General features: G+C 55.3%; 2 protein-coding genes across 4 annotated transcripts; both read left to right on the top strand.

Moving 5' to 3' along the window:
• The first annotated feature begins 7,519 nt into the window (after positions 1 to 7,519).
• On the top strand, positions 7,520 to 12,804 carry FADS6 (fatty acid desaturase 6). 2 transcript variants are annotated; one of them, XM_014878271.2, is made up of 7 exons: positions 7,520 to 7,607; positions 7,827 to 8,182; positions 8,910 to 9,076; positions 9,344 to 9,524; positions 10,378 to 10,565; positions 11,127 to 11,306; positions 12,190 to 12,804. In XM_014878271.2, the coding sequence occupies exons 2-7, from the start codon at positions 7,834 to 7,836 to the stop codon at positions 12,337 to 12,339; spliced, it is 1,215 nt and encodes a 404-aa protein (XP_014733757.2). In that variant the 5' UTR covers positions 7,520 to 7,607; positions 7,827 to 7,833; the 3' UTR covers positions 12,340 to 12,804. The 2 variants fall into 2 exon arrangements, with proteins under 2 accessions (XP_014733757.2, XP_088032930.1); XM_088176804.1 differs by lacking the exon at positions 7,520 to 7,607 and having other exon boundaries at positions 7,819 to 8,182; positions 8,955 to 9,076.
• A 1,241-nt stretch (positions 12,805 to 14,045) lies between these two features.
• On the top strand, positions 14,046 to 25,321 carry FDXR (ferredoxin reductase). Of its 2 annotated transcripts, none has more exons than XM_088176802.1 (12): positions 14,046 to 14,088; positions 15,708 to 15,805; positions 16,931 to 17,026; positions 18,242 to 18,364; positions 18,895 to 19,008; positions 19,537 to 19,638; positions 20,918 to 21,025; positions 21,213 to 21,297; positions 21,914 to 22,116; positions 22,426 to 22,597; positions 22,993 to 23,166; positions 23,851 to 25,321. In XM_088176802.1, exons 1-12 carry the CDS (start codon positions 14,061 to 14,063, stop codon positions 23,979 to 23,981), a joined length of 1,434 nt encoding a protein of 477 aa, XP_088032928.1. In that variant the 5' UTR covers positions 14,046 to 14,060; the 3' UTR covers positions 23,982 to 25,321. The 2 variants fall into 2 exon arrangements, with proteins under 2 accessions (XP_088032928.1, XP_088032927.1); XM_088176801.1 differs by lacking the exon at positions 14,046 to 14,088 and adding an exon at positions 15,326 to 15,616.
• Positions 25,322 to 26,260: the final 939 nt, after the last annotated feature.

Genomic DNA, 26,260 nt, shown 5'->3' with positions numbered 1-26,260 from the left:
CTCACCTCGTGCCAAGCTTGGCTCATTGTTGATTGTTCTCTTCCCAAAAGGGAAGAAAGGTAAAAAAAAAACCCCTACCTTTTCTGCAGAACTGCTCTCTAAGTCTCCATTCCTGATGTGTCACTGTCCAGGTCTGACATTCCTGGAGCAGCAAGGACCCTCTGGAGGCATGTGGTTATTTGATAGACCAGAAGGGTCCTTGCAGGATGAAGCAATGGTTTTAGGGCTGAGCTCTTGTTCATTTTGCACCCAGCCTCATCCTTGTAGTCCTGCTCTCCCTGAGCCCTCCAACCCAGCAATTCCCAGAATTAGAGGATGGAAAATCTTGGAAATCTGGTGAGGATGCTGAGGACGTCTCGGAGGCCTCTGGTCCCCTGGGCTGGCAGGGCAGCCAGCTCTACCTGCCCCACAACAGCTTCTACACCCACAGTTTAGCCCTAACCTGGTTTCTATTCTAGGCCCTATTTTTTTTTTTTTCATGGGCCTCCTCCCTCTTTTGCTGTGCCCCACTTTGCCCTCCTGTCAGTGAGCTCTGGCTACTGCTGACCCCGATCCCAGGAGGACCTGGCTGAAGTCAGTAATAAAATGTACCAGTGAGGTGAGGTTGCTTGGGTCAGGGTGGCTCCTGCTTCCCCAGGCTGGGATTAAGGAGCAGCACATTGGATTTACTTGCAATGGCTTATGGTGGGAGGGGAAAAGCGGGAGGAATGGGGCCAGGGAGACTTTTCTTTCATGGGAAAACCAGCTGGAGGAGTAACAGCTTTCCTGGTGCTTGTGTTTTCTTAGTGAGCTGCAAAAATGCTGTTTTTAAGGCACTGGGGATGGAAGGCAGCTTCTTCACCCAGTGCTGCTGGCAGGGCTGGGTTTGAAGCCAGAGCTGACCCACAACGTCCCCAGGGCTCCTCCAGATATTCCCTTGGTCGACTGGGATTCAGAGCATGACTTCTCCAAAGGTATCATTAGAAGAATCGTGTTTTTCTGAGCTAACTGGTTGTATGGGTCTGGCTGTGCTGATGAAATAGCTGCCAGGCAGCATGTGAGTTATCCCTCTGGATGGCAGGGAGCATTGGGCACTCACTTGGAAGAAGAAACAAAAACTGCCCTTGGTGAGTGCCTAGTTCAGCAGGGCTCTGGTGGGATGCCTGTGCCCACTGGGAAGGATGTAATGGACAAAGGGGACACACTGGGTGCTGGTTGGATGTGTCCCTAGGCCTGGCAGGAAGATGGAGCTGAGACAGACTCTCTCCTCACCCCCTCAGCTCAACTATTATCTCTCCGCAGCAGCCGAAAGTGGGAAAATAGGTTACAGCCACGCGAGATTGGCGAGGTGGGGATGCATTCTTGGAGTCCAGCTGGATTTGGGCAGCCCTTTGGCTTCCAACCAACTTTCCAGCCCGAATGAGTGACGCAGCACATTGGATTGCCAGCCAGGCTGGGTGGCTCGCTCCCTTCCAGCACTGCCTCCCGGGCACGGCCGCTTACATCATGGCCCTGGCTGCCCTCGCCTACCCTGCGGCTGGAGCAGTGTGGGATCGAGCACCTGCCTGGGTACCGTGGTACCTAATTGCTGTTTGCACCCCGGGTGGCACCAGCTTGTCGTGCCAGGGAAAAGCAAGGACATATGCCCAGAAGAGCGCAGTGCCCATCTCAGATGCAGGGGCTGCATTGTGCAATCTCAAGATGTACTTGGGCTTCTTAATGAGCAGGGAGCTTTGTGTCTTGCAGGAATTCCTGATTTCCATGAATTCAAGGTATCCTGATACCACAAAGAACAGGAACAGAGTAAAGACACAGGTACAGGCTGGTATGCATCTTAGCTCCAATTTCTTAAACTGGACAAGCAACAGCCCCAGCAGAGCCTGGTCAAAAACTCCTGGGGAAGAAAGGAAGAAGCACTCGGCCTTGAGCCCTGCACTGCCTCCCAGGGCCTTTCCCTTCTGGCATGTGAAGCCAGCAGTGGAAGCTGGCAGGGAGAACTGTCCCCCAAAAGCAGCTGTGAGTAGTGACACTCAGCCTTGCCCTGCAAACCATCCTTGATCAGTCACAGATCAGCCCAAGGTGGCAAGTGCTGGCTAATGCCATCTGGGGTCCACATCCTCCTTCCTTCTGCACACTGAGGAGGTTGGAAACGTCCCTCTTTCCTCGAGAGGGCGGAGGATGGAGCCTGGAGTTACACTGCCTGCACTGAGTGGTAAAAATGTTGTGTGGGCGTCTGATAGGGAGCTGCTGGCCTGGGTGCCTGTCTGTGGGGATACGTGTGTGGCCAGCCCCAGTGGCTCTGGTTGGGGACCAGAAGGGCACTTGGGAGCTGGGAAGGCTGGGATTGTGTAGTGCCATGTTTATAAGGAGGAACATAATTAATTTTTGAGGACTGGAAGTGTAGAGTTGTGTCCAGGAGCATCATTCCAATTGCTGGCTGCTGACTGGAACTGGAACCCTGGCTGGTTCCCTCCTCAGGGCTGATCCTTGCCACAAAATTTCAGCATTACAGAAGAGCTGCCAGGTTGGCAGGAGAGAAGACTCAACCACCCCTTGGTGGCACTGTTGGTGGCAGGCTCAGCACGATGGCAGAGGAGAAGGATGGAGCCCACGGCATCTCCACCGCACACCTGCGTTGGGTAACACCTGGCCAGGCAGTGACGCCAGGGACACAGGGGTGGGGGCAAGCAGTTTCGGTCGGGGCAAGAGCAGAGGCATCCAAACCAGTGATTACCTGGGCCCTGAGCTGCTAAGTGGAGGAAGTCTGTGATTAGTTGACACCTCCAGCCAGGCTTTGGATTTTAAGCTTGGCTGGAGCAGGGGTGGATGACAACTTCTTTATTCACTGCTGATATATAAAACTGAAAACACAGCCTGGGTACAGTATGCTGGTGGTGGATATACAGTGAGCCCCCAGGGGCTTTGGGGGTGGTCATGGGGAAAGGTGGGTTTTGGTGCTGTGGCTTCGTGCCCTGGGCTGGGATGTCCAACAGCTCAGGGCAGGGCTTTGTGCTGGCTTTGGTGTCCATGTGCTTTGAATAAACCTTCCTTCACCAGCCACTGCTGTGAGTCTCACAAAGCCTTGGCAAGTAAAGAAATTGCACCTGGTGCTTATCCCTTTGCTTTGGGATTCTTGTGTTTGCAGGTGGCTACTAGAAAGGGAAGAGGGGAGGTGGTTATGTTTGGACCCGTGGCATAGCTGATACCAGGCACGTGTTTAACTCCACACAGGGAAGAATCTCCCACTCTGTTAGGCCGTCCCAAGGGTCTATCCCCATCCTGCAAGTGCAGGGATATTTGTGGTCTATCTCTGCAGCATAACAGCACTCTGGCTTAACCAGGACCTGGAGGACCATTGTCCCAACCCTGGAGCCAAGAGGGTTCAGGCTCTACAATGCCATGTAGTCCCTAAAGCTTGCAGGAGTGAGGAGTTAGGTTGATGTCTCCATACCTGGCTGCTGCTGGAAGGTAAATCCCAGCTGCTCTCACCCTAGGAGGGAACATCACTGAGGTTTGGCAGAGCAATTCCCCACCTACAATCCCTCCAGCACCCACCTTGGGGTCAAATGGATGAGCAAAATATAGCAGCAATGAAAAGGATGGTGTGAATGACACTGAGCCTGTGGGGCCTCCAACCCCTTTCTGCACTGACAATGCCCTTGGTGGGGTTTTGGCATCCAGCCACTTCCATGCAGAGGTGCCAGGGCAGTGCAGGGCAGCAACACAGAGCCTGGATAAGACCAATACAGAGCCTGGATAAGACCAGGCATTGTCCACAATGCCTCCCCCGCAGCCAGTGCATGACCCAGGGCTCTGCCCGCCCCGTCTCGCCGCCGTCCGGTCTGTGCCATGCAAACAGACCGGCCAGATTAGGCAGCACCAGGATCCAGCTTCTTCCCGGAGCTGCTGAGCACGAGCGGGAAGTTTTCTGTAGCCTGAAGTGGCCCTGCAAACAGCGAGATATCCCAGGAAGGGTGTTTGTTTAAGGTTAAAAGCATCACCTTGCCAAGTTTTGCAGGGCTGGGAGGATGTGGACTAAAAAATAGCCCTTGATAGATCTGACATCTCACCCCCTCTGCCAGCCCCGTCCCAGCCTGGCACCACAAGAGCTCTCAGAGAGGCTGTGGCTGCACCCGAGGTCTTGATCCCTAAGAGGGGACTTAGCAACCCATGGGATGAGGCTCAGTGGCTATGTCCTCCCAGTATCCAAGGTTTTGGTCCCTGGAAGGGGATTTTGCATCCCGTGGGTGAGGGCTTAGTGGCTGTGCCAGCTCTGGCATCCACTGAAAGTTTGTTGCCCTGACACATTTTGGAAACCCATGAGCTCAGCACTAAGCATCCCTCGGGAGGCCATCAGACCAGGGCTAAGCATCCCTCGGGAGCCCACCAGCTCAATTTCCTGAACTTTTGGCCAAACTACAGCCCGAGCAGGTGCTGCACAGAGCTATGACTCCCTCTGGTGCCTGCCCCACGGCTCCCGAGCTTGTCCTTCTCTCTTTCCTCATTCCACAGGGAGGGAAGGTTTGGGGTGCCCCGGCTGGCCTTGGGGCAGCCCCATGGGTGAGTAGGGACTGGAGCTGATCTCATACCTTGGCAGCAGCTGTGGGAGCTGCTCGGCTGTGGAACTCGGGATGTGCCGAACACCCGTGTGCCAGGGCCCGAATTTGGGGGCAAGGAGCTACTTTCGGGGTGATGGAGGCAGAGCTCTGCCTGCAGATGGAGCTCCTCGCTCGGCCGCTGGGCTCAGGGAAAGGGCTGGAGCGAGGTGATGAATCCGGAGAATTTCTCCTTCTTGAAGACCCCACAGTTCTGCCAAACCCCAAAAGACAAGGATAGTCAGTGCTTAAAGTCTCCTTGCTGGGCAGGAGATGGAGGTAATTAATCCCTGATTAAGTTAATTACCCAAAAGCGCTTGGTCTGAAAGAGGTGGGAGGAAGTGCTGCCCAAACCCAGGTATTATAAATGTGAATCTCTGCAGATTTAGCCATGTCAGGGGAAGGGGAGGTGGTGGTTTTGGGAGCGTCTGGCTGAAGCAACCAGGGGATCTGGTGGTGTCCCACTGCCAGCCCCTGCAGCCTGAGCCTTCCTTTCCTAGGGAGGAGGAGGAGGGTGGCTGTGAGGAGGGAAGGGCTGCTGAGAGAGCTCTCCCCCCTCACCACTACCCTGCGGTGCAAGTATGGCAGCTTTTCCATACTCCTGGATTTGGGCTGGAAACTGCTTTTCTGGTACAGCAGGTGCTGTACCATAAGCTGCTGGGACCCTGGCAGTGCAAGGAAGCACTTGCATCCTTGTGTGTCCTTCTGCCAGGCTAAACTAGCCCGTTTTCCCCTTTTTGGGGAGCAAGGACATGGGAGGAGCTTGCTGGGAGCCAGATTTGGCCTTTCTAGGGGCTAGGCTCAGTTCTAGGGTGGAGTGGGTCAGATGAGGAGAGTGGTGGGGTCTGATTCCTGTGTTTCCCTCGAGATGGCAGATGCCTGGGGAGGCAGTGGGGGCTGCCTGTGGGACCCTCGTGGTGCCCAGGGCAACAGCCAGCCACAGGGTCAGCAGCTGCTGGCCAGAGCTCGCTGCTTCAGGGATTATGTTGATCCCTCCAGCTGCCCTGCTGTGTGCTGCAGGATTTCTGAGTCTTACACATGTTTTCCCTGCTAAATTGGAGGTGTTTGTGTCCACAGTGCAAGGGCCAGGTCAGCGTTTGCTTTGATCCGTAAGATCTCAGCTGGGTCAGGGGAATTGTGTGACAGCCTGTGTGTGGTGGCAAATCAGATGTAATTCGGGGTTTAATAGTTTCTTTTAGAAATGAAGCTCTGTAAGGCAGCAGATTTAGAGCTACAATCCTGAACACACTGACTGTCCTTATGGCTCTGCAGATTCTTCTTACGGTTTCTGGTCTATTGTCAGCGTTATGACTCCCATCTTGGCTGTACCTCTTTTGGGTTCAGCACTTTTCCTCAGAAGTCAAAATTCAGCCTCTCCCATGCAGTTTTCAACCCACTATTTGTTCTCTTCTCCCAGGGTGTCTCTGGTCCCAGTGGCAGCACAGAACTGAGTGATGCCAGGCACCTGCCTCTCCCTGTGCCAGCTGCAGTGGGATCCTCATGGATCATGTTCATCTTGTATATGTGGCTGATCCCCACCCCCTCCTCCTCCTCCTCAGCAGTCCCCACATAACCCATTCTGCCCCGTTGTGCAATGGCAGTTCCAGCACAGCTCATCCTTGCCCCTGCCAAATGGCACCGTCAGAGCAGGGCTGTCACCACTGCCTTGTGGTGACATCTGAGATGTGACAATGAAGGTATGGCTCTCAGGAGCAGCCCCACCCGATGTGCCTTTGGGTCTGACACCTGCCTCCCCTGGCCTGGCAGCACCCATGGGTGCTCTCCCAGCTGTGGGCAGGTGGCAAAAGCCATTCTGCTCATCAGAGTGAGTCACTGGCTGGGCTTCACACAGCACAGTGAATCCTCAGTGCCCCTGGCTCTAGAAATGGTCTTTCTTAATGCAGGCTCCTACAGTGGAAATGAAACCTCAGCAGGTCTGATGCACTCTCAGTTCTGCCCATTTTGCAGTAGTTGGGATTTTTAAAATTGTTATTATTTTTTTCCAGAGGATGATGACAATTCCCTGGGGCTTGGTGTAACTTAGTTGTGAGGTTTGCTTCCCTGCAAATCACAGCAGTGATGTGATGTTACTGGAGGTGCTGAGCCCATCCCACTTTGGGGCTGTGATATCCTAGTGATTGGTGTAGCAAACTAGCCTTGTTTGTTACAAATCCATAGGGATTTGATGGATGTCAATGTTCATTAAAGTTTTGGTGGATCAGTTGAGCTGATTTGAGGTTTGGCAAGGAGAGATAACAAAGCAAGAAGAAATCCAGTGCCACAACAAGGAACAATGTGATTTAACTTTCCTTCATAAAGAAATAGGGCTCTGGAGGTCCTGGTCTGTGCAGGGGCATACCCAGAGCTTTTGGATGCCAGTGTCCGGGTGATGAGTCAGGAGGCAGTGATGGAAAATGGGGGAGATTCATACAGAATCAGGTCAGAAGAGAAGAGAGACCCTGCGGGAGTCAGAGCTGGGTGCCAGAGCTGCGAGGGACAGATTTGGGGTGGCCTGGTCCCTGGTGGATGCCCCTGGGCTCGGTGCCCCCGGCAGAGAGGAGGGTGCTGGGCAGCTCCGCAGCAGTAGCAGTTTGGACAGGCGGGCACGGCCTGTTCCTCGCAGTAGAAAAAGCTGACTTTCTCCCCAAAACCGCTCCCTCGTGGGACAGGCAACGTCTGCTCCCTGTCCCTGGCAAAAGTGAAACCCTATCCCTGTCCTCAGCGCTCCGCTTGGGTTTCTCAGGGCTGTTCCTGGCTCTTTCCCCTCCAACATTTCCATTGCCTCTCTCCAGCTTTTTTCCACTACTTCCCTCCTCTGCCGCCGTCGCTTCCTTGTGCCCTCGCCGAGCGCTCTGCCCACGGCGGCTCCCCTAAATGGGCCACGAGGGCGGATTATTGCCATGGCTCATCTGCATCCTCCCTCCTCCCAGTCCTGCCTGCTCCTCCCTTCTCCGAATCGCAGCCGCACCGCTGCGGGCTGCCCGGGCACCCGGGGCTGGGCAGCGCCGGGAGAGCCGCGGACGCGGGGCTGGCGTGAGTAGGGGCGGTGGTGGCTGTGCTGTCCCCGTGGTGGGAGGCTGGGTGACTTTCCGGTCTCCGCTGGCTGTGTTCTCCTCGGGTTGTTTATTTTTTTCCCATCCCTGCCCTTCCCGTGTCCTTCGGCGGCAGCAGGAGCCGCCGAGCGCGTCCGCGCTGGGTCGGGGTGCTGGGGCTGATCCTCTGGGGGTGACACCCGGCGTGGCCTGTCCCCAGCACGGAGATGCCGCTGGAGGATGGGGACCCGGTGAGGCCGAGGGGACAGCAGGTCAACGGTGAGGTCAGCGGTGTCCCCCGGCTCAGGGGGATGCGGGACCCCTCGCTCCGGGATACGACAGCACCTGGTGACAGCAGGACAGACGTGATGGCCGCGGGCTGGGAGCCGGGGCCAGCGCTGGGTGACGGGGACGTGACCCTCCAGGGAGCCCCACAGCGAGCAGGGCAGCCCGAGGAGGCCTTGATGAGTGAGCTCTCGGAGCTGGTGCAGAAGGTGGTGAAGAGCAGCAGCTGGTGGGAACGGCACGGCGTGGACATCAGCATCCTTGCCTGCAGCCTCCTCCTGCTCCCTGCAGGTAACCTGTCCCAGCCCCCCAAAACCATGGCCGGGGTGTCCCCAGGGGTCCCACTGCCTCCTCATGGCTGGTTTGTGCTGGGAGCCTGTTGGCACCTCTTGAGATTGTAACAAAGCCATAATAACTCCTCCACTGCATGGCTTGGTGCACTCTGACCCACAGCAGGTGACAATGACACCCAGGGTACAGCCTGGGGTGAGGAGACAGTGGTGTCTGGGGTACAGCCTGGGCTGAGGGGATGGTGCCCAGGCAGATATACACAGGGCAGGACAGTGGGTGACGTGTCCCACCATGGGACAGGGAAACCAGAGCAGTTTTGGCAGCAGTGGCCCTGGCTGTGGCGGGTGCAGGGGAAAACAGTGGAGGGTGGGTCTCTGGTGGCATGGCTGGAAAGCTGGGACCTTCTTTTGCTGTTGAACTCCTGAGGATGTTGAAATCCTGGCAGAGTAATGATAGCAGTGGACTGTGGGGTGGGATCAGGCACCTGCAGCACTCATTGCCATCGAGGCTGGAAGTAGCCAGATCCTCAGCACAAGGCTGAGCGTCGCTGGTCCAGTCATGAGGAGGCAAACTCTGACTTGCATGGTTTAAATACCTGTAACTACAGCTGAAGAACAGGTTTGGGGCAATAGCTGGCGTGTTTGGGTGTAGCAACACCTCCAGCCTGGCTCAGAGGGCTGCAGGACGTGTGCATGGCCGAGCTCCTGCCCCACTGGTTTCTCCACAGGGTTCCTGTGCCTGCGGTCAGCCCAGGCCATCCCTTTCCTGGCAGGTGTCCTCATCCTTGGCGTGGTGCATCATACTCTGACTGTCAAGGGCAGCCACCTGGCCAGCCACAATGCCTTGACTGAGTCCAAGTCCTGGAGCAAAGTGTGGGCTATCTTCTTCATTGAGGTGAGTGGGAAAGCCCCCAAAATTACCCCATCAGCACGTTTCGGTGGTGGGGAATGTTTGGAATGGTGGGAAAGGTTTCTAGTGCTTAACTCTTAGAAGAAGCTCTTAAAAGTCCATTTCGAGACTAGTTGGGGTCTGCAGGGTGCAAAGCATCTCCCCATGGTGCTTCGTTATGGTTCCAGAGCATCTCCCTGGGTTCCTCCCACACAAGGGCAAGCCAGGCAGTGCCCAACCCCGGCACCACAACTTCTCTCTCTTCCCTCCCAGCTCTGCTCAGCTTTCACAGTCGAGCAGGCCACCTACAACCATGTGAAGATCCACCACGGCTACACCAATGTCATCGGCCTGGGGGACTCCAGCACGTGGAAAATTCCTTTCCTGAACCGCTACGTTTACATGTTCATCGCGCCTCTCGCAGTGCCCATCCTAACCCCTCTGGTTGCACTTGGTATGTGTCCCAGGTGCCTTGGGACAGGGTGCTGGCTATGGGAAGCTTGTGACTGCCCAGGTCTCACCCCACCCAAGGGTCCTGCTTTGTTTGGAGGCATCACATTAACTACACCAGCCCCAGGTGGGACAGTGGGCTGCAGGAAAGGCAGGAGATGCTGCATTTACCTGGGGACCACATCTGCTGCATCTACTTTCTGCTGATGCTGAGAAAACACTTCACCTTTTCCTGTGCTGGATGTTGAAAGCATGGCAAAAGCCATCATGAGCCTGAAGCACACCAAATCCATTCTTCTGTAACTCAGATCTGTGGCCATAACGGGGTTCAGTGTCACACATGGGGTTCAGCGTCACACATGGGTCTCAGGTTGATCAGAGCATCACTCAGGGTGTTTGATGGCCATGTGCGGGGTGGAGGAGGTTTGAGGGGCTGCAGGGGCCAGACACAAAGAGCTTGGGCAGGAAAGGTGATGGCTCCAGGGAGATACTGGTGCCAGAAAACAATCAGGGAGGAGAGCCCAGAAAGCAGTAAGAGGCTGGGGAAGCAAAGCTCTTCAGGCTGCATGACCCAGCTTTGGGCAGTGCCAAATGCATGGACAATGACTTGGCAAATTTTAAGAAATGAAGGTGCATCTGAATCCCCTGAGTGATGATGCACAGCTGGAGCTGCTGCTCTGGGCAGGCTCTCAGACCCACATCCCAGCAGTTCTATAGGGTTTGGGCCAACCTGGAGGATGGGAAAAATGAGTTCATGGGCTGGGCTGGGCTGTCGGGCTGTTGGCACACTGGTCAGCCCGACTGCTGGAGCAGCAGCAGTGGTGGTAGGGAAACACCAACACCTCTTCCTTGTGCAGGTTTATTGAGGAATGTGGAGTGGAAGGCAGCTCTCCGGACCCTTTGCTTCATGTTTTTGGGGTTTTACTGCCATTACTGGCTCCTGCTCCACGTCTCTGGCTTCCAGTCGCCGTGGTCTGCCCTACTCTGCATGCTGCTCACCCGCTCCCTCCTGGCCCATCCCTACATCCATGTCAACATATTCCAGGTAGAGACCTGAAGCTTCAAGGTATCCCAACAGTGCTGGAGTCAGGTGAGACACCACCCAGTGCTGGTGACAAAGCCCTGATGCTACTGGCTGGAGCTTGTGTCACCTTAAGGCGAGTGGGTTCAATCGTCACCTCCCTTGTGCTGATGTCACCAGGAGGATCAGGCTGGTGGTGATGGATGGAAAGTGGTGGCCCTAGGAAAATATCAGGGCAGATGAGTGCAAAGGGGGTGAGAATGATGTTTTCTGCAGTGGCTGGCAGGATTGGGAGGGCTGATGTTCATTTCAGGTGGTGTTACAGACCCTGGGGTGGGGAGAGACTGGGGGCTGTTAGTGTGAATGTGTTGGGGGAAGAGAGCCTGGGAGCTCCTTGGTGGCTCCATGGACAGACAAACACAAGATGGAATGACTTTAGGGACAAACCCAGCTCTGGGGCTGGCAGAGAGACCCCAAAATGCAGCTCTTTGGGCCCACACGCAGGCAGAGCTGCCACTGGCTCTGCTGGGAAGGGTCTGGGGAGGTGACAGGTGCCACAGGGTGCCCACCCTGCCTCTCCTGCAGCACATTGGCCTCCCCATGTTCGCGGCTGACCACAAACCCAAGCGGATCCACCAGATGAGCCTGGGTGTCCTCAACCTGCCCCGCAACGCCCTCCTCGACTGGTCCTTCGGCCACTCCATCATCAGCTGCCATGTGGAGCACCACCTCTTCCCCAGCCTCTCTGACAACATGTGCCTGAAGGTCAGATGACCCCACAGGGTGGCTGGGAGGTGACATGGGGACGAGACATCCATCTCCCACCCCCACTGTCAGACTTGGCTGCTCCTTCCCATGTTGGAAACCACTCACTGCTTTGCAACAACCCCTAACCCATCTCCTGCCATCCCATTCCTGTTTCTCCTGGGTTTCTGCTCCCTTCTCCTGGTCCCAATTCCAGCCTGCAGCAGCCTTCCAGCAGTCCAGCTATTCCATTGGGAAAGTATCCCCAGCATTACGCAGTCCCGTGTTTGGTTTCAGATGTTTTCAGACACCCTGGCAAACCTCCTATCACTTTGGTCATGCACTTACTTGCTGCTCTGAGGTGCGGGGTGCATTCAAAACTTGGGCTCTGAGCAGTGTCCTGGCTGTAGGGGATCCCAAGGCAGGTTCATACACTGCCCTTCAGCACAGGATCACCACTTGCTCCGTGCTGTGCCCTTATTTTCAGTGTCCTTTGCTTGAGCTCAGTGGGCTGGCAGGACCCACCTTCCCCAAAGAGGTGGTGCAGGGAAGGAGGTTATTAAGTCTGTGGCAACCTCCCAGTCCCATCGCTGGCTGTGTGGACATCTGGGAACAACAATGGGTGTGAATGATGAGCATTCGTGGCTGCCTCTCATTAGAAGCCTCATTAGGGTATCTCTTAATTTGGAGTCCTACAGAGGCATTTTGCCAGGGTGAACACCCTGTGATGCTGCAATTGGAAACCACCTTCCACTTAATATTCACAGCAAAGACACTATGGCTGGTGCTGCCTGCTCCAGCCCAGCTTTGGGCGTGTGGGGTGGGTTTTCTGGGCACATTTCAAGCATCTTGTACAAACACCAGGGCATCCTGCACAGCAGTGATGTTACCTTTGCCTTTGCAGATCAAACCCATCGTCTCCCAGTTCCTGAAGCAGAAGAAGCTGCCCTACAATGAGGACACCTACAGCTCCAGGTTCTGGCTCTTCCTCCAGAGATACGAGGAGCTGATGGTCCATGCTCCCCCCATAACGGAGCTGGTGGGCATCCAGTGAGGAGCACAGAGACTGTTTCCCACAGGGACATTCAGAGGGATGGTTTTAGCAGGATCAACACCTCCAGGAAGTCACGGTGTAGGAAACATCCCTCCCTCAAGTCTTGCTTTTGGCTAGAAAACGGTGCACAGTGCCACTGCAGGGGGAGAACCAGATAGTGTAACACCAGGGACAGAAAAATCAGGGTCCCCCCTCAGTTACTCCCAGGCTTAGTTTTTTCCACTCTGCTTTCACACTTGGGGAGAGGAAACCCCCCCCATCCATGGGGGATGCAGCACCATGTCCAAGACATCTCAAGCTGAGAAGCACCAGGATCTGTAGGATGGAGCTGCAGCTATGTGACTGGAGTGTCAGAGAAGGGGTGGATGGTGGAGAGGGGGTTGTGTCACTGCTGTTTGTGCTTTGCCTGACTTTGGGCTTAACCAGACCCTTCTAAGAACAAAGATTTGGCAAATTCAGCCTTAACACTTTGGATGGATTTCCTTTATCATTGGGTTTTGTTGCTGGAGAAAGTTTTACTGCTATCCTTTGATGCCCAGGGTAGGACTGGGGGAAAGACCCTCACCCCAGGGGGTGTCTGTGTTGGGGTGCCAGAGGTGACCCCAGACCTGGTCATTGCTATGGCAAGAATTTATCAAGGGAATCATCTGCCAGAGGCAGGCAGGTGTCCAGGGCTTGGGTGAACTCTGTCCCCTGTGCTGCTGACAGGGGCTGGGATGCTCACGTGGCCAGTTCAAGCCCCCTCTGGAAGCTGTGTCTGGCTTTGAAGGGTGCTCTGCTGTCCCAGACTTTCAGGACTGATGACAAAGTCCACCCCAGTGTCCAGCGGGGAGCTGGCAGCAGAAAGGGGAGGTGGCCAAACTGAGACCAGTGTGATTTTGCTCTGAGCCTGGGCTTTTGCTCCCTGATTTGAGTTGTCCTCCCATCCTGGCTGGACCCTTGCAGTGCCACATTGTGGATTTATAAGGCTTCACAGGTAAATGTGTACAGAGATGCTCTGCCCTGGCCCATGGCAGGGTGATTGTTGCAGCAGGCAATCCATGGTGATTTACTCCACTTCTCCTCCACCAAGTCCAGGAGCGTCCTCAGATGCACTGGAGAAGTGTCCTGTGATGTGAGGCTGGAGCTGGGATGGCCATGGCATCCCTGTGCAAATGATCCAGACTCAGGACAAGTGGCCCTGATCCATCCAGCATGACCCCTTTGGCATCAGAAATGTTGAATTATTGATTTATCCTGGGCTGGGGCCCAGGGGCTGCTGGTGCACTGCTCTGGTGGCATTGCCACCTCTATCCAGGCCCATGTGGGTCATCGATCCAGGACATGATGAAACACCCAAAGGTCAAATTCCCATCCTTTGAGCAGGGATTATGCTGGGTACGTAGGTAGGGGAGCAGCTGGAGGGGTATGGCCAGAGCAAATGGCCTGAATGCTCTGGGGAGTCAAAGACCCTCCCCAGAACTGTGCCCCCTCCTCCCCCATTCATCCTTCAGTTGAGTATCAGAGATGAATAAGATAAATGTGATAAATTATTGGCATTCCCAGCTCCCAGTGGACGAGTGAGGGAGCATTAGAGGTGCTTTTGGTTCAGGCAGGGTAATCTTAAACTCACATGTTCCCGTTTGTGGACACAAAATGCTCTTTTGCCCTGCAAAGAGATCAGCCCCAAAATGTTCCCAAGCATTGCCATTCCAAGGCCTTTTCCCAGCTGGATTTTATGGATGTTGTTTAAAGCAATGCCATCTGAGGGCAAGTGTTTGCAGGTCCCTCAGCCAGCAGCAGACGGCCTGTGATTTGATAAATAGATGGATTATTCCCTGCCAGAATTGGTGGATGTAGAAGTTAATGGAGGAAAGGGAGAATTCTGGGAAAAAAAGGAGGATTCTGACTTCTGTGCTTGGAACCCTCCAAATTTAAACCAACTGCTTTTGTGGATGATCTCTATTGTGATATTTGGAGCTTTCTGCCTTGCCTCTCTGGGCTGGGGCTCGATGATTCCTGTGCTGACCTGAGGATGAAGGTTTGGAGCCGTCTGAATTCCTGGTCCTCACCAGGAGGAGGTGAAGGAGCAGCTGCAGAAGGAGGCACAGAGCCAGCTGTCATTCTCAGCGTGCCTTTGCAGAAAGCCATCAACTCATTTCCAAGACCAGGAGAGAAAGTGTGTGGGTTTTATGATCCATATTACAACCAGCTCCTTGGCTGTGAACTCCTCATGGTCTTAATTGCATTTTAAAAGCCCCGTCAAGCACTCGCCTGCGTGCTCTGGCATCTAGCCAACTTTTAAATGTCTGCTGGACCCGCTGAGATGATTTTTCTGGCTGGTGTGTTGTGCAGGGGCTGAACCAAGATGGGATGTGGTGCTCCCGCATGGGAGGTGTGAAAACCAGCATCTGAAATGCGCCGAGTTATGGGGATGAAGGAGGAAATCAAGCAGAGACCATGGGGACGTTGGGGCAGGAGCTCTGTCATCATCATTTATCCACTCTCTCTGGCGTTAATGTTTTACCGTTTATAGAAGGATTCTGGGGGTTTCTCCTGTGCAGAGCATAGTTAAAAAAAGCTTCGCTTTCCCCGGTAGACCTCGGCAGCTGGTCGCTTTTTAGGCGATAAAGGAGAGCAAGCACTCAGCGGCATCAGCGATGATGATGCTGCAGGAGCGCGCAGGGTACCGCGGACGTCTGACCATAGAGAGCGGCGGTGCGAAGGGCCGCCAGCCGGCTCTTCCTTCCCCGCCTCTCTATGGTATCGCCTCGCTTCCGGTCAGCCGCCGTGAGAAACAGCGAGCTGCCATTGGCTGTCGGTGCGGGGGCGGGGACAGGCGTGGGTAGGAGGTGGGGTTATGCTAAGCAAGGCGCTGTCCCGCCTCACGATTGGTTGGCGGGGAGAAGGGGCGGGGCCTAGCTGGTGAGGGGCGGAGCGCGGCGGCGGCAGCGGAACCCGGCCCGGGGGGACACGTGCCCCGGGGGGACAGGGACAGGACCGGGGGAACCGGGGCCGTGGGCCCGGGGGGCTGCGGGAACCGCGCCCCGCAGGCCTGTGCTCCCCCTGGGGCTGTGAGAGGCGCGGGGCCCCCGGGACCCCAGTGCGCGGGGTCGGGGGTCTCGCTTCTGACGCTTTGGAGCAGTTGACACCCCGGCGGCCCCGGCCTGGCCGTAAGCGCCAAGGCCGCTGTCCCTGACCCTGAGGCGCTCCCGCCTCCCCGGGTGCGGTACATAAACCTCGGCCCCGCTCTGCTGATCTGCGGCGATGGCCGGCGCGGGGGGACGAGCCCCGCTGGGTGGGTGCCGGGCTCCGGGGAAGGGCTGTGCCACCCCTGGCAGGTGGCAGCTCGTGTGGCTTCACGCCCTGCCTGTCGTTCTCCCCTACAGGTCTGCGGCGGTGGCTGTCCTCGCCGGCCCCGGCGCCTCGGGTCTGCGTGGTGGGCAGCGGCCCCGCCGGCTTCTACACGGCTCAGCACATCCTCAAGGTACCGGGATGGGTTCTGGCCGCGGGAGAGGGCAGGAACCTGCCCACCGAGGGAGTCCCTGGCTCTCAGCAGGTTCTGGGGTGGTTTAGTGAGATCTTGGCCTTGCTCCAGCCAGGTCGGTGGTGTTGGGGGGCTGCTTGGGGCAGGCCAGACCCCACAAGGTCTTCCTGGGCCTCTTTGATTGGGGTAGGTACCGCTGCCTTCATCCCTGTCCTGTCCCTGGGCCGTCCATTCAGGACTTAGGTTGGTTGCTGTGAGTTCATCCCTAGTGATTTTTTCTAGAATCAAATAATCAGCTGGAATCTACCTCCCTCAAAGCTGTTGTCACCCAGCAGGAATGACATTAACTGTGTTTTCAAAGTGGATGTGGATGTGTGGGATCTGGTCTCCTCTCTCCTCGTTCCCCAGCAGAATTAAGACACGTGGATGATGCTTTACCTTGTGTCTGCAAATTTCGGTGCTCTGGGCAGTCAGCTCTGTTGGGAAATGAGACGTGAACACAGAACTGGGCTCCTGGCACCCTCCAGAGATACAGCAGCTTAACCCCATCATTAAACCATGCTGTGTTTTCTCTGGAATGTGTTGGAAAATAGCTGTTACTAAGCCTCAGGGACGAATTTCAGGGCTGCTTAATCTTGGGAAGAGGGTGACTCAAAATACAAGATAACAAAAGCCTTGCAGCCAAACATCTGTCTAAGGCTCTGGCCCCAAGGTGACTCAGCCCAGGCTATCTGATGGCATGGACATTTCTGAGGACTGGGAGATGTCTGGCAGGTCCCCCAGCACCCAGGGTGCTGCTTTCCAGCTGGCATGGGGGCCTCTCTGATCAGCCCCCCAGGTATTGGATACCCACCAGGTTAGAGTGAAAAAGGAGCTCAGGACTGGGTAGGGAGATAGAGCCTGACAAGATGGACTTGATGGTGGTTCAGGTCACTCTGTGCTACATCTTGAGGTCTGAGCTGGTAGTAACAGGTGCAGCATCATCCTGCTCATGGAAAAGTCTGGAAGAGGCTGTTTCTGGCTTGCAGCCCATCCTCCTGCCCTGTATTTCCCCTGCTGCAGATGCATGTTGCTAGGCTCCTGTGACCTCGTCCTCATCCTGACTGTGACTTTCTTCTCCCACAGCACCATGGTGGGGCCCTTGTGGACATCTATGAGAAGCTGCCTGTGCCCTTTGGGCTTGTCCGTTTTGGAGTGGCCCCAGACCACCCTGAGGTGAAGGTTGGTGCTGGCTCCCTGGCCTTGTCTGTGTGGTTGTGTGTGGTGACAGTGGCAGGTGCAGCTGAGGTGGTTACTGCCCTTCCTGGTGCCTCAGGCTCTCTGTAACATGGAGCTCTCAGACCAGAGAGGTCCAGGTCTCCTCCTTGTCCATGCTAAGGCCACAGATGGGTGACATGGGATACCTGGCATTAGGGCTCTGGACAGCAGGCCAGAACCAGGGGCTTATGATGGGAAGTGCTGACCTGGTGCTGGTCAGCCTGGCCTAGAGCAAGGCCAAGGAGCACGGATTGGTTTCTTTGCTGGCACTTTTTGCCAGCAAGATCTCACCTGCTCATTGCTGCTGCCATTTGCCCCTCAGTCAGTACCCATTCTGGGAACACACAGATCTCCTCATGGGGGCCATGGAAGTTGGGCTGTAGGTGCTCTCTTGGGCAAGAAGGGTTAAACCAAAGATTTCCTGACCATTTTTCTTTGCCTGGCAGTGAGTTGTACCCAGGAGTATCTGCTATATCTGAGCTGGAGTGGAGGTGGAAGTGCAGGACACAGGAAATCCAGACACAGGAGATCCAGACACAGCAATATGTTGCAATGGTTTCCTCTAATCCCTGGAGATCCTAAGACCAAAATGCCTGGATCCCTTTGTGTGAGAGGAGAGGAATGGACATGCTGCAGACACTGCCCTAGCTGTTATGGTGGTGTTTGTCCTGTCCCCGTGCTGAGTCTGTCTGGAGCTGCAGGGGTGGGAGCAGAGGTTTTGCTGTGTAGCCCTGATCACTCAGAAGAAGAAGAAGGTCTGGATGCCATCCTGCCCTGCATCCTCTCTCGAGGAAGTGGCTTTCAGGAAGGGTTGAGATGAGATGCCAGCAGAGGGGGCCAGGTGGGCTGCAAACCTCACTTTTGGGAAGGCATTTTCCCCTGCAGGGGGGTTTATTCTGAGGGATTGAATGTACTGGAAAGGTCCTGTCCTTCCCAGGTGGGTCAAAAATATGGATTTTCCTTTCACAAAGGGTGGTGGAGAGAGTGCCAAGTTACAGCTGTGCTTATCTCCCTGTGAGTTATCTCTGGCTGTCGGTAGATAAGAGTCTCAGAATAACTTGACTGGGATGAGGCAGTGAAGCATCTCAAGGCTGGAGGGAACAGGCCCAGGGATCTCCTGTCAGCAGCAGGCCTTGGCCCTGGCTGTGGGATATAACTCCAGGTCTGTAATCTCTGCAGAACGTGATCAACACCTTCACACAGACAGCACACTCGGAGCGCTGCGCCTACTACGGGAATGTCACCGTGGGAAGGGATGTGACAGTGCCAGAGCTGCAGCAGGCATACCATGCCGTGGTGCTGGTGGGTACCCACAGCCTTAATGCCCCAGGAGTCCTGGGAAAGGTCTGCAGGGTTATTCTTTACTGGGATCTTGGGAAGAGTGTTTGGGTGAGGTGTTTGTGGGTGCCTTGTTATCATGGAAAACTCTTACCAGCCTTGGGACAGCTCAGATGCTCCAAGGCTTGTCCAAAGCCCTTGCAGGGGGCCTGTGCTGGAGCTTGGGGTCACGTGCAGGTCTCTGAAACCTCTCCCTGTGCTGGCCAATGCTTATTTTAGCCTGCCATGGATTTGTCCTTGCTGCTCAGTCCTCAGTTTGTCATGCTCTGCCTTGGACCAAGGACGTCAGATTTGGCTCTGGAGCCCAAGATGATGAGGTGGATGAAGCCCCTGTGCTTGGGCTGTGTTTAGCCCTTCCGCTGAGTATGTCAGCCCCTGGGAGGGGATATCACAGCCATGCAGTGACCCTGGCAGCAGCTGGAAGGGGAGATTTATGTTTTGGTGTCGAACCCTGCACATAGTGACATCTCTGACTGTGTCTGCTCCCTCCTCAGAGTTATGGTGCTGAAGACAACCGGGTTCTGGGGATCCCAGGGGAGAACCTCCCTGGTGTTTACTCAGCCCGAGCCTTCGTGGGCTGGTACAACGGGCTACCCGAGAACCGGGATGTGAGTATGGCCCTGTGCTTCTTCCCTGCCCTTCCTCCCTGTGCTTCCCTGCCCTTCCTCCCGTCCTCCTTCCCATCCAAATGCAGGCATTCAGCTCCAGATTAAGTCCTGAAAGGCCTGCAATTGGAAAAGATTAACAGGAGACATGTTAAATCCTTCTTAGATGGTAGAAATGTGAACAATTTGCACGTCAGTGAGTGGATTAGCTGGCTCTGCACGTTGGCAGCACATTTTGGCAAGGCCAGATAGGAACCTGTAGGGATGATGCTCTGCTTCCTGAGGAGGTTTTTTGATCAAAACAGCTCCTGCTCCCAGGAGAGCAGGAAAGGTGGAAAGAGGGATCATCTGGGGTGCCTGGAGCAGCTGTGTCTGCTTGGGGAGGAGGCTGATGTGCAGTTTCCCAATCTGCATCACCTCTTTTTGGGGCAAAGCAAGGTGGAAGGGAATTTGGATGATAGGAGCGGGTCTAAAGGGCTGGACATTGTGGAGGCCATGTGGATTCAGTCACAGCTGAGTCTCTCCCCACAGCTAAAGCCTGACCTGAGCTGTGAGACAGCGCTGATTCTGGGTCATGGCAACGTGGCACTGGACATTGCCCGGATCCTGCTGTCCCCACTGCAGCTCCTCAGGGTGAGTGATGGGTGCTCTGCACCATGGGGGCAGCCCGGGCCCCAAATGCCCTCCCTGCTGAGTGGCTTCTGGCTCCCACCCATCTCAGACAAAACCTCAGACTCCTCTGTCTTCGGGATCTTTCCCCAGGGAAGGCTGCTGCCTTTTGGGTGCACCCATGGATTCACAGTCTGTAGGGAGTGATCCAAGGCTGTGGCTGTGACTTGGGTGATGCTGCAGAGCCCTCTGGATTGCTCTGCTGGCATTCAAAAAGTTGGAAATCAAGCATCATCCCTTGCTTTCCATGAGAAGCAAAAGAGGAGCCACTTTCCCTCTTCTACCACCAAACCAGAAACTTCTGTTGGGATTGATCTTTTCCTACTGGAGCTGAGAGCAGCAGCCTGGTTTCAGCTGGTGACCCTGGGGGGACTGGTGGACCTCATCCCTACAGGCAGCTGGGAGCTGCTGTGCACCAGCTGCTCCATACAGCTGCTGCCCCAGATGTTGGCAACAAAGGCTTTCCCTCTGGGAGAAATGCCATGAGGTTTGTTACAGCTGTGCAACAATTTCCCGTATTAATATCTAAATTAAATTTTAAAAAACCTCAAACTTGGAGGCACTGCCAGCCAGTGACTAAAGCCAGCTGGGAGCAGTGCTGTAAAAGACATGGCACTACTATGAGTGCCAGGGTGGGCAGGTAGTTCCCTGATACGAATATTGGTCTGGAATGGTTTATCCTGGTTACCTTGTGTCTCTTGCATCATGTTTTCTCTGGGAAAGATCTTGCAGTCTAGATAAACACACATGATTGAAACAAAGCACAAGATTTCTATGAGGTGCCAACACCAGGGTGAGGCCTGGCCGTGCTTGTGCTGGAGCTGCCTGGGGCAGGCAGGTGGTGATTTGAGCTGTGGTTTGCAGCAGGTTTCATCCATAGCCTGTATATCCTGAGCTGGGAAGTCCCCCAACAGCATCTGCAGGCATCTCAGAATGGAGCTCACTGGAAGGCTTTGCTCTGTTAGCCCCAAGGTGAACCTGCTGGGTGGATCCCCTGAGGCAGTCACGGGGTGCTGGCTCGTTACCTCTGGTGCATTATGGCCTCGGGAAGAACATTCAGTGATGAGGGACCAGCTGTTCAAACAGCTCTGTGCAAAGGGAGATGACTTGTTTCCCGTCCTCTCCTGGGCTCTCTGCATGCACAGCCAGCTTTTCTGCTGATTTTTCACCTTCAGAGGCTGTTCCTTCCCCTCAGCTCCCTCCAGACCTGCCCTCGTCCCACTCTGGCGTCTCTGTTTTGCAGAAGACAGACATCACTGACAGCTCCCTGGCAGCTCTTGCTTGCAGCAAGGTGAAGCGTGTCTGGCTGGTTGGGAGGAGGGGACCTCTCCAAGTCGCTTTCACCATCAAGGTGAGGATGGAGGTGCTGCTGTTTCCCAGAGTTGAGCCCCAAACTGCCCATCCCTGGTGGGGAGAGGTGGTTTGGGGGTGAGTGTGGATCCCAGGCATCCCCCTTCCTGCACCCATTTCCTGCGTCCTAGGGGTCTGGGGCTGTCCTCTCTCTGCTGGAGGTAACATTCTCCTGCCACAATTCCCAGGAGCTGCGTGAGATGATAAATCTGCCTGGTGCCAGAGCTGTCCTGGACCCTGCTGACTTCACAGGCCTCGAGAGTGCTGTCAAAGGTGAGGAAAACGTGCCCTGCTCCTCCAGACAGGGACTGACCTTGGCAAGTGAGCAACCAGGAGTGACCTGCGGGTGCCCAGAGTGTACATCAGAGAAACTCTTGTCCTGTACTTAATGCCTGGCTTGTGCAGGCTCAGTTACCATGGTGTGTCACGTCCTCAGAGTGCCAGGAGGTACCAAGACAAAGGAACATTGTGTATCTCTGTTTGTGCAGCCACTCAGTGCTTACACTGAGTGATGAGGGCAGGAGACTCAGGAGGGCTGAGGGAACCTTGCAGGGGAGATCCCAAGGCTGTTGATTTAACAGCTTCCTGTAGACCTGAAAAGAAAACACTGAGTTCAAGGGTGTCCAGAGACCTGCTCTTCTCCATGGGCTGCTGCCTCCAAGCACCAGCAAGACAGGAAATTGCAGACTTCGATTTGTGTGTCCCACTGGCCTCAAGCCTCGGGAGGTCCCCTGGTTACTTTGACTTGCAGTTTGTCATCTCAAAGGTGTTGGGCTCCCACTGACGTGAGAGACTCACACACTGACACTGCCCTGACATGGCCTTGGCCCAGTGCTGTGTCCTAAGGGGCTTTTGCTGATTCCTGTTGTGAAGATTTCTCTTTTCCTAGATGCTCCCAGGCCCAGGAAGCGACTGACTGAGCTGATGATGAAAACAGCCCTGGAGAAGCGAGTGGAGATGCAGGCAGCAGCAGCAGGGGCAGCAGCCCCCCGGGAGTGGGGGCTGAAGTTCCAGCGCAGCCCCCAGGAGGTGCTGCCCAGTGCTGATGGCAGGAGGGCGAGGGGCGTCCGCATGGCCCTGACCCGCCTGGAGGTACCAGGGACTGGCAGCCCTGGGGGGCTGGGATGGAGCAGGACGTTGTTGCATCCCGTGGGAATCTCTCCAAAGACAGCTCTGCATTCCCTGTCTGGCTGGAGTGGCCTGTGGCAGGCTCTTAGGGAATCTGGTAGCAAAGGGGCTTCTGGTACCACTAAGAGTTTTTCCAAAGGAAGTTCTTTCCCTGATGCTGCTGCAGAATATTAGCAAATACCCAGGGGTTGAAGATGCCAGACGGGACTGGAGGGGGCTGTTGCTCTGCAGTGCTGACGATGGTGGTCAGCAGCCTTTTCCTACCTCTCTCAGGGCTCGGGTGACTCTGCCAAAGCCATTCCCACTGGAGAAGTGGAGGAGCTGGAGTGTGGGCTGGTGCTCAGCAGCATTGGCTACCGGAGCCTGCCGCTGGACCCGGCTGTGCCCTTCGACAGCCAGCGCGGGGTCATCCCCAACAGCTCGGGCAGAGTGGAGGGTGTCCCAGGTCTGTGTGCACAGGGGTTTGCAGGGGACATGCTGAGCACAGCTGGTGGCTTGGGGGCTTTGGGGTGGGAAGTTCATTCACCAAGGGCATGGATATTGCACATCTTGGAGAGTGAAAACTGAGGAAATGAGCTGTCTCTATCAGGGGATAAGAGCTGGCCAGTTTACATCTCTTTTTAGGGTTGTCTGGTTTAGCACAGGGGTTTTACTGCATCCTGTTACTAAAGTGACACAGCCTTGCTTAGTGCTGATTTGTAGGTACACAAAATCCTGCCACAGCACTGTCTAAGGGGTCTGTTCACACCACCAGGGTGGGGAACAGGGCAAGGACTTGCAGCCAGAAGGATCCAAGGCCATGTGCTGACCCGAGCCTGGCTGCTCCATGTGCCCTTGCAGGTCTGTACTGCAGCGGGTGGGTGAAGAGAGGACCCACAGGTGTGATCATCACCACCATGAACGACAGCTTTGACACTGCCCAGTCTTTGCTGGAGGATCTCCAGGGGGGTGTGCTGGATGTATCCCCTTTCAGAGAAGGCTTTGGGCTCGTGGAGAGCATCCTGCGCAGCCGAGGTCAGTGTGAGAGGCTCGGTAGCAGCCAGCAGGAGGGTTCAACGCAGCCTAACTCCTCCTGGATCTGTGAGGGAGCAGAGTCTGAATCATGGGAATGGATTTTTCTACCGTTTCAATGTTCCAAAGTCCAGGGAGAACAGGACTTGAATTCTCTCAAATATCTATGTCATTGCTAAAGTTAATGACCACTTTCTGGGAACGGCCATTAAAAGTAGCACAGACCTTGGGTAAAATGTCACTGTCAGCTGCCGAGACAGTGAGCTATGGCTCTTGAGTGGTTTTCCTAGTAATCCTTCCAAGCAAATTAGGGGAAAGATTAAAGTGCCCAGGAGAGTAATTTGCTGTAGCTGTATTTAAAGACATTCAATTAAAGTGTGTGTGTGTGTTTTGCCTCTTAAACTGTCTGAGGTTTAACAGTGAACTGGAAGCATTTTGTCCCCTGAGGTGGTTTGTGCTCGCTGTTGTTACGGTTTGCAAAGGTCTGACTGATCTGAACCGACTGGAACCTGCCATCCCTCTCCTTGTGGCTTTAGAAATTATTTCTCCTTTGCGAGGCTGAGCTCTGACACCGTGTCAGAAAAGGGCAGCTTTGCTGCCACATCAGGTCCCTGCTAACGGAGAGGTGAGGCTGAACTTGTTCTTACTTGGTTAAGTTCTCTCTCCTGTCTCTCACCATCACCCCAGGGGTCCGTCCTGTTTCCTTCTCGGACTGGCAGAAGATTGATGCTGCTGAAGTGGCAAGAGGCAAAGCTGCTGGCAAACCCCGGGAGAAGATCGTGGACCCTGCAGAGATGCTGCAGATCATCGGTCACTGAGGCAGCAGTGGTGGGAAAGGGGCACTGCTCCAGTGGTACCATCCTGGGGCAACACCAGGGTCATGAGCAGAGCCTGGGAGCACAGGGCTTGTGTCTGTGGCTGATGGTGGTTCTGGAGGGGTGTGTGACACTGCGGCCTCTCTGGTAACAATGAACTCTGGGTTCCCAAAGTCTCAAGACCTGAGGCTGCTGGCTGGCCTCACAGCCAGCTGCCATTCCTGGGGGTGATTCTTGTCTGTCTTTGAAGCATTAGTGAATCATGCAGTGCAGGTAAGGGGAGGTGTGTGTGCACCTGGGGGACTCCTGGCCAGCCACTTTCCCACAGCAAGTCGCAGGAGAAGCTTCCCTGTGTCCTCCTGCCTCCCCTTTAAGCCACAAGCCAAATGGGTTTGTTGCCTTGTCATTCCTGCCAGAGCAGGCATCTTTTAATAATGATTGTTTTTTTTTTAAATAAACCCTTCTAGGGAAGCCAAAATGGACCTGCAGCTTGAGTCTGGCTTCTTTGTGTGCCACTGCCTTAACCTCAGAGCAGCCCCCAAAGTGCTGCAGCTCCTGCAACGTCCAAGGCAAGGCAGCTCTGGATGCTCTCCACTTGTGAGCTCTACACAAGCAGAAAAGGGCATTAATTTGCCTTCTGCTTCCCACAGTTAAATCCCAGCAGGGCCTGGGTTCTGTTTTACGGGGTAGATTGGGGTAACAAGCATGTAATTGCCTTGTTCAGGATCGTGAAGGATCCTGTATCCATCGGTACCTGCCAGTGCTGACTGGTGCAAGCAGTGCCTTGAGCTCTTTCTCTCCTTTCACTGGTGGGGTTATGTTTTTTTGCCTGTGTGTTTTGAAGCCTATTAAATGCTTCTCTTAGCCCAGATTGCCTACGGTGACGGTGTCAGGTTTTAAGCCAGATTACAAACCGTGAGCTGTAATCTCCTCTTTATCCGTGGCACAGGGACAGCATCAGCAGGGCCCCTTCCCTGGCTGTCCCCAACCCCCCCGTGCTCCCTGCCAGAGCACTGCAGGATTGCAACCCCTCCTCCTCAGCCTGTGGAAATGGTGACAGTGGCAGTGGCTCTGTGATGGAGGCAGAGGGGAAATCGAGCTAGGGCAGCCTCCACCTCAGCCCAGCCCTCTCTCACAGCAGAGGACTTGCCCACAGGCACTGTTCTCCCATCTCATCTCTGTCTCGACTCAAGGAAGGGAGATCTCTGACTTCTCCCTATTTTTCCCTTTTTCTCTCCCATCCTTTTCTATTTAAATCTCATTTGAAAGCTCATTAAGAAACTCAGGAAATGTGATAATGGGAACTCGAACTCAAACGAGCAATAAAGCTTTTGTGGAACAGCTGTTTGTGTGATGTGGCTCTCCTTACGTCTCACGGCTGATGCAGTCCTAATGCTGAACTCTCGAGCAGATTACATCAATGCTGGGTTCCGAGGTGAATCAGAGCTTTGGGAAGGGGGGTGTGGAGGCGAGAGGGGCTGCACCTACCACGGGGAACAGCAGTTCAGGTTGGCAGCCCAGCCAGGAATGTGATGGCAAAGGGGTTGTTGTGGCTGCATCAAATCTGAAGGTTCTGGGAAGAGAGGAGACGGATCCTCCCCAGGATTTCTTCCACATCGCCTTGAATGTTGATGCCAGAGAGCTTTTGTAGCCGTGGTAAAGGCCACTGTGCTCATGCTGAGCCTGGCACACGCCTGCTCCCAGACTGAGGATGCTTCAGTGTGGTTTTTGGGCTGTGATAACAGATAAACAGGAGTGTCTGTCCTTGCTGAGCTCAGTGACTTTGCTCAACCCTGACCTTGGCCAAGGCCCTGGGGTCAATCCTGATCTGTGGGAAAACCATGGGATGATGAAGGTCAGTGAAGGGCAAGGACAGGGCACTGAGCCTCATGGGCAGAGGGAGGTTACAATCATGTAAAGTCTTAAACGCTTCCAGCTCCCTTTCCTCTGCTGCCTACCCACCCAAACCCTAGCCCCGTGTCCCGCTTTCTTCTGCCTTCCCATCGCCGTCCCTGCCCTCCATCCTCCCCGGGGCACCGGCACCACCCAGCCCGGGAAGGTCGGTCCTTGTCCCCGCCGCCGTGTCGTTAGGTGGCGCTGGGAGCCCGCACCGGGGAGCGGAGGGGCCGGGCACGGGTTGGGGGTGACCGGGCACCCATGGGGGGCTCCGGGCACGGGTGGGGCATGAGCGGGCACCGATGGGGGGCTCCGGGCACCCCGGGTCCTCGCGCTCCTGCTGCCCGCCGGGGCTCCGGGCAGCGCTCGCAGGCTCCCGCTCGCAT

Source organism: Sturnus vulgaris, chromosome 20 (genome assembly GCF_052056855.1).
Source record: "Sturnus vulgaris isolate bStuVul1 chromosome 20, bStuVul1.hap1, whole genome shotgun sequence".
In the NCBI taxonomy this organism is placed as follows: Eukaryota; Metazoa; Chordata; class Aves; order Passeriformes; family Sturnidae; genus Sturnus; species Sturnus vulgaris.
Note: the sequence above shows the minus strand (reverse complement) of the source record. Positions and strands in the feature narration are given on the sequence as shown.

Excerpts from the sequence above, each read along its gene's own strand:
- FADS6 (XM_014878271.2), top strand. The coding sequence starts at position 7,834 with ATGCCGCTGGAGGATGGGGACCCGGTGAGGCCGAGGGGACAGCAGGTC. Across the intron at positions 9,077-9,343 it reads GGGCTATCTTCTTCATTGAG|CTCTGCTCAGCTTTCACAGT; the intron begins GTGAGTGGGAAA and ends CTTCCCTCCCAG. Across the intron at positions 10,566-11,126 it reads TCCATGTCAACATATTCCAG|CACATTGGCCTCCCCATGTT; the intron begins GTAGAGACCTGA and ends CCTCTCCTGCAG.
- FDXR (XM_088176801.1), top strand. The coding sequence starts at position 15,586 with ATGGCCGGCGCGGGGGGACGAGCCCCGCTGG. Across the intron at positions 21,026-21,212 it reads AAGTCGCTTTCACCATCAAG|GAGCTGCGTGAGATGATAAA; the intron begins GTGAGGATGGAG and ends CACAATTCCCAG. Across the intron at positions 23,167-23,850 it reads GAGCATCCTGCGCAGCCGAG|GGGTCCGTCCTGTTTCCTTC; the intron begins GTCAGTGTGAGA and ends CCATCACCCCAG.